General features: G+C 40.9%; 2 protein-coding genes across 4 annotated transcripts in view; one reads left to right on the top strand and one right to left on the bottom strand.

Moving 5' to 3' along the window:
• Window positions 1-14,311, bottom strand: part of dnajc17 (DnaJ (Hsp40) homolog, subfamily C, member 17) — a 34,645-nt gene that overhangs the window by 7,186 nt on the left and 13,148 nt on the right. The window contains exons 6-10 of the mRNA XM_030718800.1: window positions 13,969-14,086; window positions 13,291-13,340; window positions 11,554-11,631; window positions 9,763-9,843; window positions 8,997-9,116 (exon numbers count right to left, since the gene is read on the bottom strand). Of these exons, the coding sequence (XP_030574660.1) occupies window positions 8,997-9,116; window positions 9,763-9,843; window positions 11,554-11,631; window positions 13,291-13,340; window positions 13,969-14,086 (447 nt within the window). The remainder of the gene's footprint in view (window positions 1-8,996; window positions 9,117-9,762; window positions 9,844-11,553; window positions 11,632-13,290; window positions 13,341-13,968; window positions 14,087-14,311) is intronic.
• LOC115772515 (cdc42 effector protein 3) lies at window positions 1,111-5,020 on the top strand. Of its 3 annotated transcripts, none has more exons than XR_004019042.1 (3): window positions 1,111-1,536; window positions 2,928-4,183; window positions 4,446-5,020. XR_004019042.1 is itself a non-coding variant. In XM_030718802.1 (2 exons), the coding sequence occupies exon 2, from the start codon at window positions 3,062-3,064 to the stop codon at window positions 3,677-3,679; it is 618 nt and encodes a 205-aa protein (XP_030574662.1). In that variant the 5' UTR covers window positions 1,111-1,536; window positions 2,928-3,061; the 3' UTR covers window positions 3,680-5,020. The 3 variants fall into 3 exon arrangements, 1 of the variants encoding a protein (XP_030574662.1); XR_004019041.1 differs by having other exon boundaries at window positions 4,442-5,020; XM_030718802.1 differs by having other exon boundaries at window positions 2,928-5,020.

Below are 14,311 nucleotides of genomic sequence, written 5' to 3'. Positions count from 1 at the left end.
TCAGTTTCAGCTTTGGGTAAATGTTATGATAATTTCATCTGCGTGAGTAATTGTGTCTGGTCTTGCAGACCGTTCTGGTGCTGAATTGCACAGCAGGAGAGCAGGGGAGGATGAGGGCGGGACGGCTATTGTTTATTGGATCAATTTAAAAGGAGCACTAAAAAAAAAAAAAAAAAATCTCATTTGTCCTTCACGCCCGGTGTGTTTAAAGGTTGGAGAGCGAGGCAGAACATCTGAAGTCTGGAGACAGAGATCTACAGCCTTCTCCAACACATGGCAATATTTGAGCATTATGAAATGTTGATTATCTTAATATATTATCTTTAAAACAAAAAGGCTCAATGTGAGCAACAATGAGTGTCTGTGAAACTATGAGACTTTAAAGCTTTTTACGCAAACAAATTCCACTGCAAAACACTTTCTGCTCTGACACAGTTTTCTGTGATGCATTGCTATAGCATTCCACAGCAAAGACAACATGCTGGAGGCGTGAGAATCAGAAATGCAACAAGTGATCTCTCTTGTGAAATCCCGTGTGCCTGCTCATACATGTCTGCGTGGGATACTGAGCTTTGATTACACAGAAGAGCTATAGGCCTCCACTCAGGCAGAAGAGTCTTTGGAGTGGGCTCAACTCTGCGGCATTAGGCAAGTCAACAACAGGCAGGAAATCAGGAAATCAGCAGAATAGAGGGACAATAAGATGGAGATTAGAGATCAGTTAACTCCCTCCTCTGTATGGCTGACCTATTTTCTCACTTACTAGGTCTTCCTTCTTTAGATCAGCACACAATCTATTAAAGCCTCACACACTCTTACTAAAACACAATCAGTTGTACATGACTAGCCCATTATACAGTATAGCCTCAATCTACGCTGCCCTTTCCCTTCTCTCAGTCACACCGTTCAGCTTTAAGAATAAGTTGTGAACGGTAGTTTCTGTCTTTCTCAATGTCACGGAGATTAAATCGGGAGCTCATGCTTTGTGCCGACTCACCCGCAGGTGACGGGTGCAGCCAATCAACCAGCAGGACTTACTGTAACACCTACGACTAAAAAGGCCAGCTCACCCAGCAGGCAGGATGATACAATCTCAGGACTGGCAGTGGGATGACTTCAAATGTAAACTAAGAAATACCTGGATGTCTTAAACAACCTCGTACTTTGACCTCACCTGGCTTATCACTTAGGAAAAGAAGACTTTCATAAGCCGTTCACAAAAAGAGCCCTCTGCAAAGCAAGTGGAAGTTTATATAGTGAAGGATCATCAAAAACACTCACTGAAGCAGAGGAAGGTACTGCATTTACAGTGGAGTGTTTCAAATGTTAGAATTCGGAATGAGGAAAAGACCATCTTACCTCAATTTGTTTGTGTCTCAAGGCTGTTCAGTGAGTTCTTCTCTGTAACGGCTGACAAGCCCCATCATGTCAGAGAGCGGTTTGTCAGAGTGTGCAGGTACACAAAGCCTAGCTTCCTGACAAAGACGGGTGTGCATGTGTGGGATTCAATTACCCTAAATCTTCTCAGCCAGACAGGTAAGAAATGACAAACTTTTGTCTAATTATTGCTATTGCTCTTTCTGAAGTAACTGCACGAAAAGAAGATTCTTCATATCAGTCGTTTTAAGTTGTGGTTGAAGTTTTCATCAGACTGAGTCTTTATCAGTCTCCAAGATGTGGAATTAATGGCAGCATTAAGAACAATAATTTAAAATGTTTTTCTTGGCCAATGTGTTTTAATGAGCTTCTTTAGTTTTTACTTGGCCATGAAGTGCTTGCTGAACACGATACTCGTGGCTGAAATCCTACGACTCCTCCTTGGCCAAACTGACATGCCTGGAAAGGAATGCAGTCGTGTCCTTGCTCTCCAATCTCCCGCTGCTACTAAAGTGCCGATAAAACCTTTACAGGCCAACAAAACCTGTTTGCTGAAGTGGTTTACAAATTTACAGAGTGAGTGTTTCAAGTCACGAACACAGATCTAACTGTGGGCAACGCTGTTGGGAGGCTTAAAAAAATCACAGACACCGAGGAGATTATCTAATCGCCGTGCCAGCCTGCGCTGATGAACTGAGTTCTGTTTGACTCTGTAAAATCATTACAGGTCACGAAATGCAAAGCGCTCCCTCTTCTCCTCTCCCCGATAAAGCTCCGATCTATTTAGTGTATCGTTCCATTTGAACCAAGATGTTTTAAGTTTTGTTGGTGGAAATGAAATTTCATTATTACATTATCCTCTAAACTCCATTACAAAACAGATTTATCCTATAATTGTATGCCCAGAGTGTGATGTTGTTGATGGAATTTAAATAACTTTCACTGCATACCTCTCACCCCACAGCAAAATAAACTAATTGTATCCCAGTTATTTGTACTTCTCTGAAAATGATAAACATGTGCTCCGAAGTGAAGTTATTATCATGACAGAAGTTACGAGGAAAATAACATCCTCTCAAAACAAAATGTGAAGACAATGCACTGCATACAGGATAACAATTATCCGTCTGGAATTTCTTTTTTTGTTGCCTTTCTTACTGGAAGTCTTAAATGGACTAGTAGACTTCCTCTGGAAGACGTGCAGCAGACCACACCTGCATTTATCGGAAAAGGCGGATTTGAAAAGTAAATATTTATACACGAAAGGTTCAAAGCATTGTTTGAACATCCCTCTGCTGCCAAATAATGCTGAATTTCATTAAATTAAAATCAAGCGGAGCAGGTGCAATCCCCAAACAATGGCTATCAATTCTCAAAAAGCTAACAGATACTTTCAAATCCATACATCTGGTTTTGAATTACATGACAAACACAAGCACAGACCTCATTCATATTCCAGCACAATGAGAAAGAACCTGGATAACATGCTGCAGTGGTATTAAGCTGTTAGTTGTTAAATGTTAATACTCCCTTTTTATGTTTTGCTGCAGATGGCGTTATGCTTTTAATCATCGCCACTTCCTAAGGACTTGAACAGAGGAGAAAGAAAATAAAAAGACTTTTGAGGATACGTGAAAAGAATAAACTGAAACATTTAAGCAAATCTCAACCAGATCTGCCGAAGATGCCACTTAAAGCATCACCGCACAGAAAACCAGCCTCCGGTCATTGGCCCAGCAGGAATTCCAAGCGGAAGGAAGTGCTGTCTGTTAACATGATTAGCCTACCACTGGCTGATTTCCGCCACATCACTCATATTGGGAACAATACCGACAGCTTTGGAGATCTGTCTTTTCTAAAGCTGGAACACAGCCTGCTTTTACAAAGTTCCCAAAGTGAGCAGAACGTCTTTCTGACCTGCTCACCACCTCCAAAGCCCCCTCGCATGAATCTGAATGAGAGCGAGCGCAGAGAGAGCCCTGACTTGTCTGTGAACCACCAGCACAATAACTCCCAGAAAAGGAAGAAATGCAGTTCTATGCCCCTGCTGGACAGCGAAAAAGGAGACACGGGTGCTGAAAAAGAGGATGGGTACCAAAGAGGGAATAATACTTCTTCCAATCAGACTCACAGCCTCAGATGGGGCAGCACAGGTTCGGAAAGGGATGAGGACTTTACAGATACCTGTGACAAAACTACTGGACAACAGAAGGATGAGGACAGCAGCTTTTCATTCAGCCTCGACCTGGGCCCTTCAATCCTTGACGATGTCCTTCAGGTGATGGACAAACTGCACGATTAAACGAGATCAGCCAAGTGTGACAGAGAGGCTTTACTAAAGGTTTGGAATATGGAGAGGAATAAGGGCCTCTGCTTGCCACCATTCCAGTTTGGGGACACGCTCTTGATTTAAAGAACAAAACAATATCTGAATATGATAGTTATGTTCAGATAAATCTGAGGATATTTGCTTTTTTTTTTTTTGTTTGTTTGCAGAATCCCAAACAATAACAAATAAGCCACAGACGAACACAGCATTTATGAAATGAGGGAGTGTGATTCTGGAGGACACACAAACAAAGTTAATGCTCTCGAAGCAATCACCCTTCACAGAGGCAGAGCCAGTGTTTAAGTTAATAATTACATTTTGTCTCACGTTAAACTAAGAGCTTGACATTTTCAACCGTTTTTACATTCCCCCTTAGCTATTTTAATTCTTCAAACCACACATCACAGCACTGACGACTGCTGTTAAGACTTGAGATTGTTGTGTTTAAGAAAAGAAAAGCTACGACTCGAATCCAAGGTCCTTGAGCTGTGATGCCTTGGCGTGCTTGCCAATCTGTTGTGTGCAGAGGGCAATTTTTACTCCGCACGCATCCGAGAGGCCCCACTCAAAGGTAGACCAAGGTACCCCCCATCTCTCATTCCCAACAAGGCAGTGAAAACAAACACTTAGCCCTGCTTCCAATAAAAACCAGTCAGTGGTGGCAGTTTGGGCTGCAGACCAAGCTAGGCCACAGGTCCAAGACCTCAGAACAAGAAAAAAAAAAAAAAGGCCAAGGCAGGCTGTTTTCTTAGCTGCAAATCAGCGTTCAATGCTCTGGTGAGTAGTGCACGAGAAGGAAAGTGGTAAAGAGTAACTTGATACTTCCACATATGCAGGGGGTGTTGAGGGAGGAGGAAGTCCAGAAACATCATTACTGCAGCAAAAGTCCTGATGAGGGTTTAAACACTACATTCTACCCAAATAGACCCCTGACACGCAAAAATACACGCTGCATCTCATACGCTGGCGCACGAGTAAAGAGAAGCACGCATGTGAGTCCGTGTTCGCACACATGGTCAAGCTGAGGTTTATGTATACATTTGCCTCAGATCTATGGAGGAGAGAGCTGGGACAGAGGCTCGGTTTGTCTTAGCTGGGGAGACACCAGGATAAGATGTGGGACAAAACCCAGAAGAAGTCAAATTCCTACGAGCCCCATGGGTCATTGTACAAAATCTAGAAACCAAAATGTGTTGCTTCAAGCAATAAATTTAGAATTTTATATGAGTCCAAACAGAAACAGCACTGTTTGTGGGAACATTTGTGTATATGTTTCTTGTATATTTTTGCCAATAACACAATGTGAACACATTGGGGGTTTGGATTTGAAGAAAAAAAAATTTTTTCTTTTTTGTATTTTTGTGCAAGTAAATAAAAATATCAAACACTCAAATTTTGAGATTGTTCTTTTTTTTTTTTTTATTACTACTATTATTTTATACAACTGCTGTTCTGACATTTACTTAGCTTTTAAACTGTCCGAAGCAGCTGTGCAGGCAATGAGATTTGCCCATCACTTACATCTATAATACTGAGTTATTATAGCTTTGGACTATTCAACACAACAAGAAGCATAATACTGTTTAAAGGTGAGTAGACACAGAGGCCTAAATTAGCCATGCATGCACAGTAATGCACTACAACAAAGTGGACTTTGAAGCAAACTGAGGTGCACCTGAAGCACAAAGAGCCGACTATCAATAGCTAACCAAGGCGTGTCGGCAAACTGTAGGATAAGCAGAAGGAGGAGCCATTCAGCAACAGAGATTTTACCCTGGACTTTGTTGCCCTGCTTCCTACAATGACCCCTAAGAGCTCAAAGCCCCGTCTGTCCACAAGATAAAGAAGAACTGTGCGATATCAAGACAGATGTGGCAGAAACCAATTATTAATGCATTTTATTAAGAACCACTCATTAAAACATTCATAACATTTCCTGTCTTCTTTTTCGGGAAAGGTCCTTCCTGCATGCACGTGCCCTTGCTTTCTATGACTCTGTCATCTGCACCAGAGCCCTGTGAAGGACAAACTTGAGCAAGTGTTCAGCCACATGGCTAATACAAGATGAAAGAGTCTGTGACTGAAGACAAATTATCTCGTCTGCACTGCAAGAACGGGCCAAACTGTGAAGTATCCCAATCACATCTGCTATCACTTCCCTCCCTTTAAAAAAAAAATAAAAATCTAAACTTGCTGTCATGTAGAATCCCAAAAAAACCGTGTCATTCCACTAAATCAGCTCCTACCAGCTATTTTCTTCCAGTTACTAACTAAAACCCTAAAAGTATTGTCTGGGCAAATAAGAGACAAGTTCTGCTTGTGGAACTGTACTTCCCAGTGAAATCTAACGCTACCTAAATATGCTACATGTTTTTGTTTTGGTTTGGTTTTCTTTTCTTTTTTTTTTTTCCCCTTGTATTTACACACGAAAGGGGATTTCATAAAACCAATAGTTTTTTTTTTTTTGTTTGTGCTGTCTGTATCATGTATCAAGTCAGAAAATATTATCAAGCTGTAAAGAGCGTCAAGTAAATTGAAAACAGCTCTCCCCTCTCATGATACCCAGGATGAACCGAGTGGATCTAAGCATATATTTCTCTGTATTCTTAACCGGCCCATCTTTTTTTAAAAAAAAGCTCTCCCATCCTCTGTTTCCTGAGAGTCCGATAATTTTAGCTTCTTCAACTCCATGTATGTTCACTGCCCTCTTTTTATGCGATTTATTCAAATAAACAACATTATATTATTACTAATAAGGAAAAAAGCAAAACAGAACAAAAACAAAGAAAAATCCAGCTCTTAAGTCTGGTCATTGCAACAAACAGAAGGCTGCTCATCTCCTTCCTAAACAACTATTACCTCCATTAAGAGCTGGGCTCAGGCCAAGATTTAAATATCCCAACAATACGGCCACATGCAATGCAGCTCTTCCAGACACAAGGACTATTTTAGGTGATAGTGCACTTTTCAAGCACCAGCAAGCTGGAAAAACAATCCCAGAATAGCTGATCTGCTGCATCTGGTTTATGCCGTGACAACCCTGCAATGATTCCTTGGCTCTTGATGGGAGAAGCAGGCATAGAAAGCTCAAATTTAAAATACTTTACAATTGATCCACTTTAAATAACATGGTATGCTAAACTGAGCAATAAACCATGAATCAAGGCACAATGATTAATGATGGCATCATATCTCTGGAGACACACACGTCAGGTCTGGCAGTAACAAAGCAGGAACATAGATAGGGATTCCATATCCAAGAGTCTCCAAGTTAAGATAAACTATCCATGTGTGAAATCCCTTTTTCTGATCCAGCAGCTATTTACAGCTCTCAGAAATGACTGTACTTACATGTACAATATTTGTGCTCTAAAATGTTAACCACAACTAAGATAAAACAAATGTTTATCCTTTTACAGCCGGTTCTTTCAGGATTCACTGAGATTTGCAACTCTGTTTCATACATTTGCACTTCTGGGAAAACTTAAATGTTCCTTTCCTCAACCTCCCCATTTCTCAGGCTGTCACTACGATATATTTGTCATATCTGTAATGTTAGATGCAAAGACGCAACAGTGAACAATCTGGAAACTTGATCCTTTCCCAAATGAAGGGTCTGAATTTAGTCAAGAGCGTGGGGAGCAATTCCACAAAGTGTGAAAGACACAGCCCTTCCCTATTTTGAAATTTTTAATATGCATGGTGAGGAAAAACTGGGTGAATGCAGTAGGGCCAGTTATAAATCATGTCATATCAGCTTTCTGGACAAGCGGGGGTGGGGGCAAAAGATCAACACTACACTCAGAGAGAAGTTCAAATTTAACACGCCATGGGATAGTTAGTCATGTTCAAAGTGTCTGTACCCTGAGGGGGTCTTCATAGGGAGTTTGCCCCTCCCTCTGCTCCATTAGATTCCTCATATTGGCCTCAAATTCATTTATTAAGCCCAGCAGAGACGGAACTAAAGTTAAGGGTGAAGTCATCTGTGCCTCTGAGCTCCCTGTAGTGAAACACTGAGACTAAGTTGTGTTTAGATTGATGAGGTTAAAGAACCGAGTCCTCACCCTGCTCCTATGTGACTGCAGCTGGATAATGTTGGGACACTATGGAGGGGTCAGCTACAGAAGAGGGACTGAATTCGTAGATCCCAGATAAGAAACAGAAAAAGACATTCACATCCACTGACCGCAGGCTAGGTGTGGATCGACACTACACATATCTGCCACGGTTTATCCATTATGTCATGAGGGACCTCTTTAGCAAGAAGTATTCTCAGTGAGAGCTGATATGAAAATGACCCTACCATAGTAATGTTTTCAGTCTCAGTTATAACACAAAATGGCTCAAGCAATCACCTTTTGATATCTGCAAAGCAAACCGGTTTACGACAATAATATTTAAAGAGATTAGTGTGACAAGTCCCAGTGTGCGGGCTCAGTCTCAGATACTAGCCCTGCGTAGGGGGTCTTAGACCCCACACTTGTGCGAGAGGTGAAACCCAGTTCAGCAGGAGTTTTGGAGATTTGTATATGTAAAAATCAAGAAATCAGCAAAAAAAAGGTAAAGGTATTTAAATTGTGGGTCAAGGAATAAATCACTGTATATTCTAAATGTGTATTTATTGGAGTAGATCTGAAATGAGGTTATGACTGGATAGGCCAGATGAAAGATTTTTCAAGACTGAGTTTTTTCTCAAGAAAAGTTTTATGCAGCAAACTGTGGCTCACACATAGTTAATCCTTCAAATTCCAAAAAATGTTTCTATTAAAATGAACTGAAGGTTTAAATTAATGGAAAAAGGTCAGAGTCGGGGGGGAAAAAAAAAAAAAAAAACTATGTGGAATCACTTGGCATCAAAATGGGCATTTATGAAGTCTTACGTGCCAGGCTACCATTATTGCACACGGCTTCTACTGAGCTTCTATATGAAATGCAGCATTTCTGGGGTCTTCCAGGTCATTTCCGTTAATGAGCGGCCCAACCAGGGGCTCTGGACCAGTGCCGGGCCAGCACCTCAACAATCCAAAACAAATAAACCGAGAGCCATTTAGCCAAACACATTGTTCTAAGCCAGACAAGTGGGAGTGCAAGCGCTGGAGAAATATCTGCACCACTGATATGAAAATAAAAGCTCAGAACGTTTACATACCTCTCTTTGTGGGGCAGTGTTTAGGCGAGAGTATTTGTGCTGGAAGCAATGTAACTGGGAGGATTTTGTAACATGGGGCTGACATGCGTTATAAGAGGGGAGGGGGAATTAAAGCAATGCATTTGAATGTTACAGCAGTACCTGTGAAGGCATGAACTGGCCAGATTGAGATGCTGCGACAAAAACCTCAGGCTGTCCTTCAAGCCAGGAAATCTTCAAGGGGTTGGTAGTTAGGCCACTTTCATTCTTAACAGCTAACTCCTAAAACACACACAAAAAATACAAAACCATATCTGTGAAAGGGTTTTCAGGTGGGTATGACTCATCTAAAAATATTTTATTAAGCCTAAAAAATAAAAAATTTTCTCCTTGACCTGATTGCTGTTAAAGTTGCAATATATTAATCTAACACCTAGCTATTTTTTTCATATCAGATACAAAACAAATACACATGAATAAAGGTGAGCCCACACCAAGGCTGGGACATGAAGATGGGCAGGATGAGACCACAGAACCTGTGCCCAGATCCCAGCAGACTGGCAGGCATGTTTTCTGCAGGCAAAACACATGCTGTGGTAAAGAAACCGCACCAAAAAAGTACACATCATGACAAAGAGCCCGAGGAACCAGACAGTGGGGAACAATGAGACAGCTCGGTTCCTTCCGTCCAATGGTTTTCATCAACTCTGGGACTTCTGCGGCACAGAATGACTAAAATATCAGTTTCACTCCCACAGACCATCCTTTTCCCCAGGCTCGGAAGTCTGTGACAGGTGTCGCTCTGAGTATTAATCAAACCCATCAGGTGACCTGAAATTTTGTGGCAACTGATTGGCAAACAAAACTGGTTCTGTGCGGATGTTCCCTTCTGAAAAGTTTTTTTTTAATTCAAGAGTTGGGTACTTACAGCTGCTCTCACAGTTGCAAATTCTGCGACAGCGCTTCCTTTCTTCTTACTCGATATAATCACATTCAAAACGTCGCCATACTGGAAGTAAAAAAAAAACGGCAAGAAAAAAAGTCACATGGAGCAATGATACTGAACATTCAAATTAGTATTTCCTTTCACAGCACAATCCCTAACCATGAAAAGAAAAACCACATACAGATGCAAAACTTCAAAACACTGGTGAATATAAAAGACTTCCTGAGTAGAAGTTAGTATTCAATGTGTGCTTGGTTATTAGTCCTAACAGTATTGTTCCTTTATTTGGGCCTAAGCCAGTAAAACCTTAGCTACACCTTGTATAGTAACAACATTTTTTTAAACATCTACTGTCGGGATTAAGGCTGACAGTAGACATTTCTCATATCCAACTGAGCTGATTTATAGAGTTGAGCTCATTTGATCTGAACAGAGTGGAAAAGTTCATCTGCCCAATCCCCAACCTCTCTAAGACAGACATGGGGAGAAAAAGGAGCAATGAGGCACACAAAGGGCTTTTTAAATGCCTCATAGTTAACTCAGGTGTATCAACTACAACCAAAGCTCTCTTCCATTAACTTCTTCCCCACTAGAGTGGGGCTTGGGAACAAGGAGTAAAAGAAAAGAGGCCTCTGAGAATTTCATTCTGGAAAATGCAGCTTTCTGGGAACGGGAAAGTCCAGGAATGCTAATGCTTACTAAGGACACTCAGAAGCAAGCCAACAGTGACAAAGGAGACTCTCTAAAGGCCTCTGTTTCATGAAATATAAATATCGTAACATATTTCTGAAACAAAGATGTATTACTTCATGCAGCCAAAGTACACAAGTCCATACACGTCCACATGCACGTATACACATAATCAAACTTGTTCCCACACAGCAGTGGCTATTTCTTCTTGCCCAAACCATTAACTGTCACTCACTGGAGCTTGCCATCTTAAACAGCATTTTTCTTAGAATATAATCCCTTTGCTTAAGAATTTTAAAGGAACAACACTTTTTTTCCAGCATTTTTTTTTTTTTTTTTTTACTGCCTCCTGCTTAGGAGCATATTGATTGCATGCGTGCAGAAGAGAAATTCAAATGCCTTTTTCCAGCCAGCTTGACGTCACTGACACTTGCCCTATCCTCATTTCAGGCCAACCTATGCCCCGCCAAAAGCCCCTGTGATGGATCACAGCATAAGGTGGTACTAGGTTGCATGAGAAGAGCACATTTCCTAATGTCTCCCTCGGCACTGCTTAATCACTTGGTGAGAGGGGCACAAACAATGGTGTGCATGGCTTTAAAAGGGCAGTACAACATTGCCCTCAGCACTTTCACTGCAACAAAATTTAATGGGCCTTGTTTAAGGGGAGGAACAAAACAATCTACAGCACTGATGTCATGCAGACCTCAAATAAGACCGGACTCGGCAGGTAGGCTTTTTACCATGAAGCAAAGAAGAGATTGGAGATCAAATTTTTATTTCACTCAATAACATGCATATGCACACATTTATTACAGAGAAGGGGATGTTTGCATTTGGCTAACCCAGTCAAATAAATATCTTGTAAATTCATGGGAATTTTGCACAACTGACCGCATTTGCAATACAAAAAGGGTTGCTATTTCAGGCATACAACTATATCCTGTCAAACCTATTTTTATCTTGCTGTAATTTGTATTTAAAAAAGGAAGAGCTCTAAAAGCAAATGCAAACTGTTTTGCTGTATAAATGATTAACTTTGTAGCACTGTGGCATTACTTCTTAAATTTTTAGGACACATACCTTTTGTAGAAGTTTAAAAAGAATGTCTTGAGAGTAACCTCCATTCATCTCATCATCTTTTTTACACTTCCACTTCAACTGGAGGAGGAAAAGAGAAATAAGACAGAAAAGGAGAGGCCAATATTGGTCATGAGCGTTTTCAAGAGCTAAAGAAATGCACGATAATGTCTAATCATCAGAGCACAATTGATTAAAGTCAGCTGACAATGAGGCAAAGCGTGCCAGGCGGGCTTGCCTCTGATGAGACACAGATTACAAAAACCATCAGCGCACACTGGAGCTACAAGAAAAAAAAAAAAAAAAAAAAAGACACTATTAAGCTCTTGGAACGTCACCATAGCACCACCTGCAAGACCTGCAGTCAATTTCCATTCATACCGAAAGCGCCAGATAAATGGGTGAAATTCAAAACATGGACGCCTGGACCACAGAATATATGGTGACTCACCTGCTTTAACTATCACAAATTAATCAAGAAGTAATACAAAGCCGTTCGATGCCTAAGAACGTGCTCAGTCATGGGCAAAAGAGAGGAAGTCCTCTTCTGCTATGTGAACTGTGGTCAGTTTCTTTGCTTACATAACATTGTTTTTGTGTGTCTTTAAAAGTAATTTTAAAAACATATGTAAAAGATGGGGTTTTTTTCCCCCCTTTTGTGGATTTTTTTTTTCCCTTCACTTGGAGTTCTGTCACTAAAAGCTGATGCGAGTTCCCGTACTCCTTAAAAAATAAAAAAAAAAAGATATTGTGTAACTTCTCATATCCATGTACAAAGCACAGAGAATTCAGGCAAATATCACAGGAACTGCTTAAAGTAGTATTATAAATGGCAAGCACTGAGTGTTGATTTGGTTCCAGCATTCTGCTCACTGTTAGAGCAACAGGATTTCTGGGAACTTCCAAGTGTAAATAGAGTATTTTACCAGCAATTACAGCTGAAAATGTACTTCCAAGAGCATTCTCTTCTCCCCACTGATAACCTCTGTTAATCTTCAAATAAAATGTTAAAGCATTTGGATGATGAGATGTCTGTGACTTCAAAAACACTGCTGCGTTTGCTCAAAATTTAAATATAAAAGTGAGCCATGATCAAGACTAATAATTCTGCTGAGGTCTAGAAATTCTATTCCAGCGTATTTTTTTAAGAAGTTCAGATGCAGGTATCTGATGTGGAATGCATTCACAAAGAAATTATTAATAAAATCATTTTTCTGACTGCAGAGAGGGCTGCAGAGCTCCGGAGATAAATCCTGCAGTAACGCGTCCCCGTCCATGCAAAATGATTTGTGATGCTGTCAGTCTGGCCGCTGTTTGTTTTTCTAGCTGAACACACAAACGTCAGGGAATACGCTGCTGCACTAGATGGCTATCAAATTTTAAAACCAGATTTACTGTCTAAACACATTAGCTAACATCCCATGTTAATACATGCAGACTCGGCTGTTTCCAGGAGGAAATATAATAAGCCTTCTCTTAGCTTAGATACTTGTCTCCTGACGACGCTGCCTTCTCAAGAGGACTGCACTTTAGAGCAGCATGCGTGCTCAGTAGTGAGGCAACCTATGTGGTCTCCAATAATGAAATACAAATGGCGAAAGGTTTTATCAAACTCCCCACTGAGATTCTGCACTTTCACTCAGATATAGCAGTCTCTCCTCAGCATACTGAGGACCTACATTATTCTCCAACTACGGCGCCCCCAACCCTGACCTCTCTTCACATACTTTGAAGCCTTACCTTCAGTTTCGGGGTTACGTTGCTCTTGGAACATCTCTCCACTCCTGAGTCTGAGAAAAAGCAACAGAGGGGAGATGAGAGAGTGAAAAAAAAACAAAGAAACTATTGTATTTCGGAAATATTATACACAGGACAGCATTCAAGGGACTCGTGCAGATAGACAGCAATTTCAAAATGGCTGTCACATGTTAAATGTATAGCTCTTGCTGATCCAGGGGAGGGCCGTGTGCGTGCAAATGGAAAAGACGCAAAAGACATACTGACTATGCATTAGTGATTAAGACAAAAAGGGTTCTAGTTTAAGGCCAGCAGTCAGTTGTTTTCTTAAGTATAAAGACTCTCCCTGCCTTTTACTGCGAAAATATTATCATGAGGTTAAAAGTTTGATGTGTGTGCGTGCGCAGTGATTGGCATCCCTCTGCTATCTTGCCAAGAAACCAAAATAGACCTCTTCCAATATAATTTCAGTTATTGTTATAGTGTATCATGTGAATAATATTTGGTGAGCCACAGGGAGCCTGGTGGCTGCTGTGGTTGGGCCAACACGACGAGGGCTGGGAAACACAGGGGTTCACTCCAGTGAGGCTTCAGATTAATGTAAAATTGTCAGGACTGCAATAAACTAGTTTAGCAAACTCAGACCAGCACAGATTGGTTAAGTCACAGGAGTAGACATACTTCTCTGAGTGTGGTCGCCTGCTTGCTGCTGTGCTTCTCTTTCTCTCTGGATCTGTTCTCTGATCAGCCTCTGCTCCTCTTCAAGCTGTCTGGATCCCTCCTCCCTTAAGCGAGCAATCTTGCAGAAAAAGGCGCACATAAAATTTAGTAATTTGAATAAACAGATGGCCAGGTATTAAGTGACAGCACATGTTAACATACAACTGATGGAATATAATAAACCTTATTGCTCTGCCACATCCTCTAGTTCCTGGAGAGCATACATACCAACTTGTTTCATCACTTAAGGCAAAAAACACCTTGATGAAGACAAAAAAATGGAACAGTGCCACCTATTGGTTAT

This window comes from Archocentrus centrarchus, chromosome 22, assembly GCF_007364275.1.
Source record: "Archocentrus centrarchus isolate MPI-CPG fArcCen1 chromosome 22, fArcCen1, whole genome shotgun sequence".
Taxonomy (NCBI): Eukaryota; Metazoa; Chordata; class Actinopteri; order Cichliformes; family Cichlidae; genus Archocentrus; species Archocentrus centrarchus.
The sequence above is the reverse complement of the archived record's forward strand: the minus strand, read 5'-3'. Positions and strand labels throughout refer to the sequence as shown.

Excerpts from the sequence above, each read along its gene's own strand:
- LOC115772515 (XM_030718802.1), top strand. The coding sequence starts at position 3,062 with ATGCCACTTAAAGCATCACCGCACAGAAAACCAGCCTCCGGTCATTGG.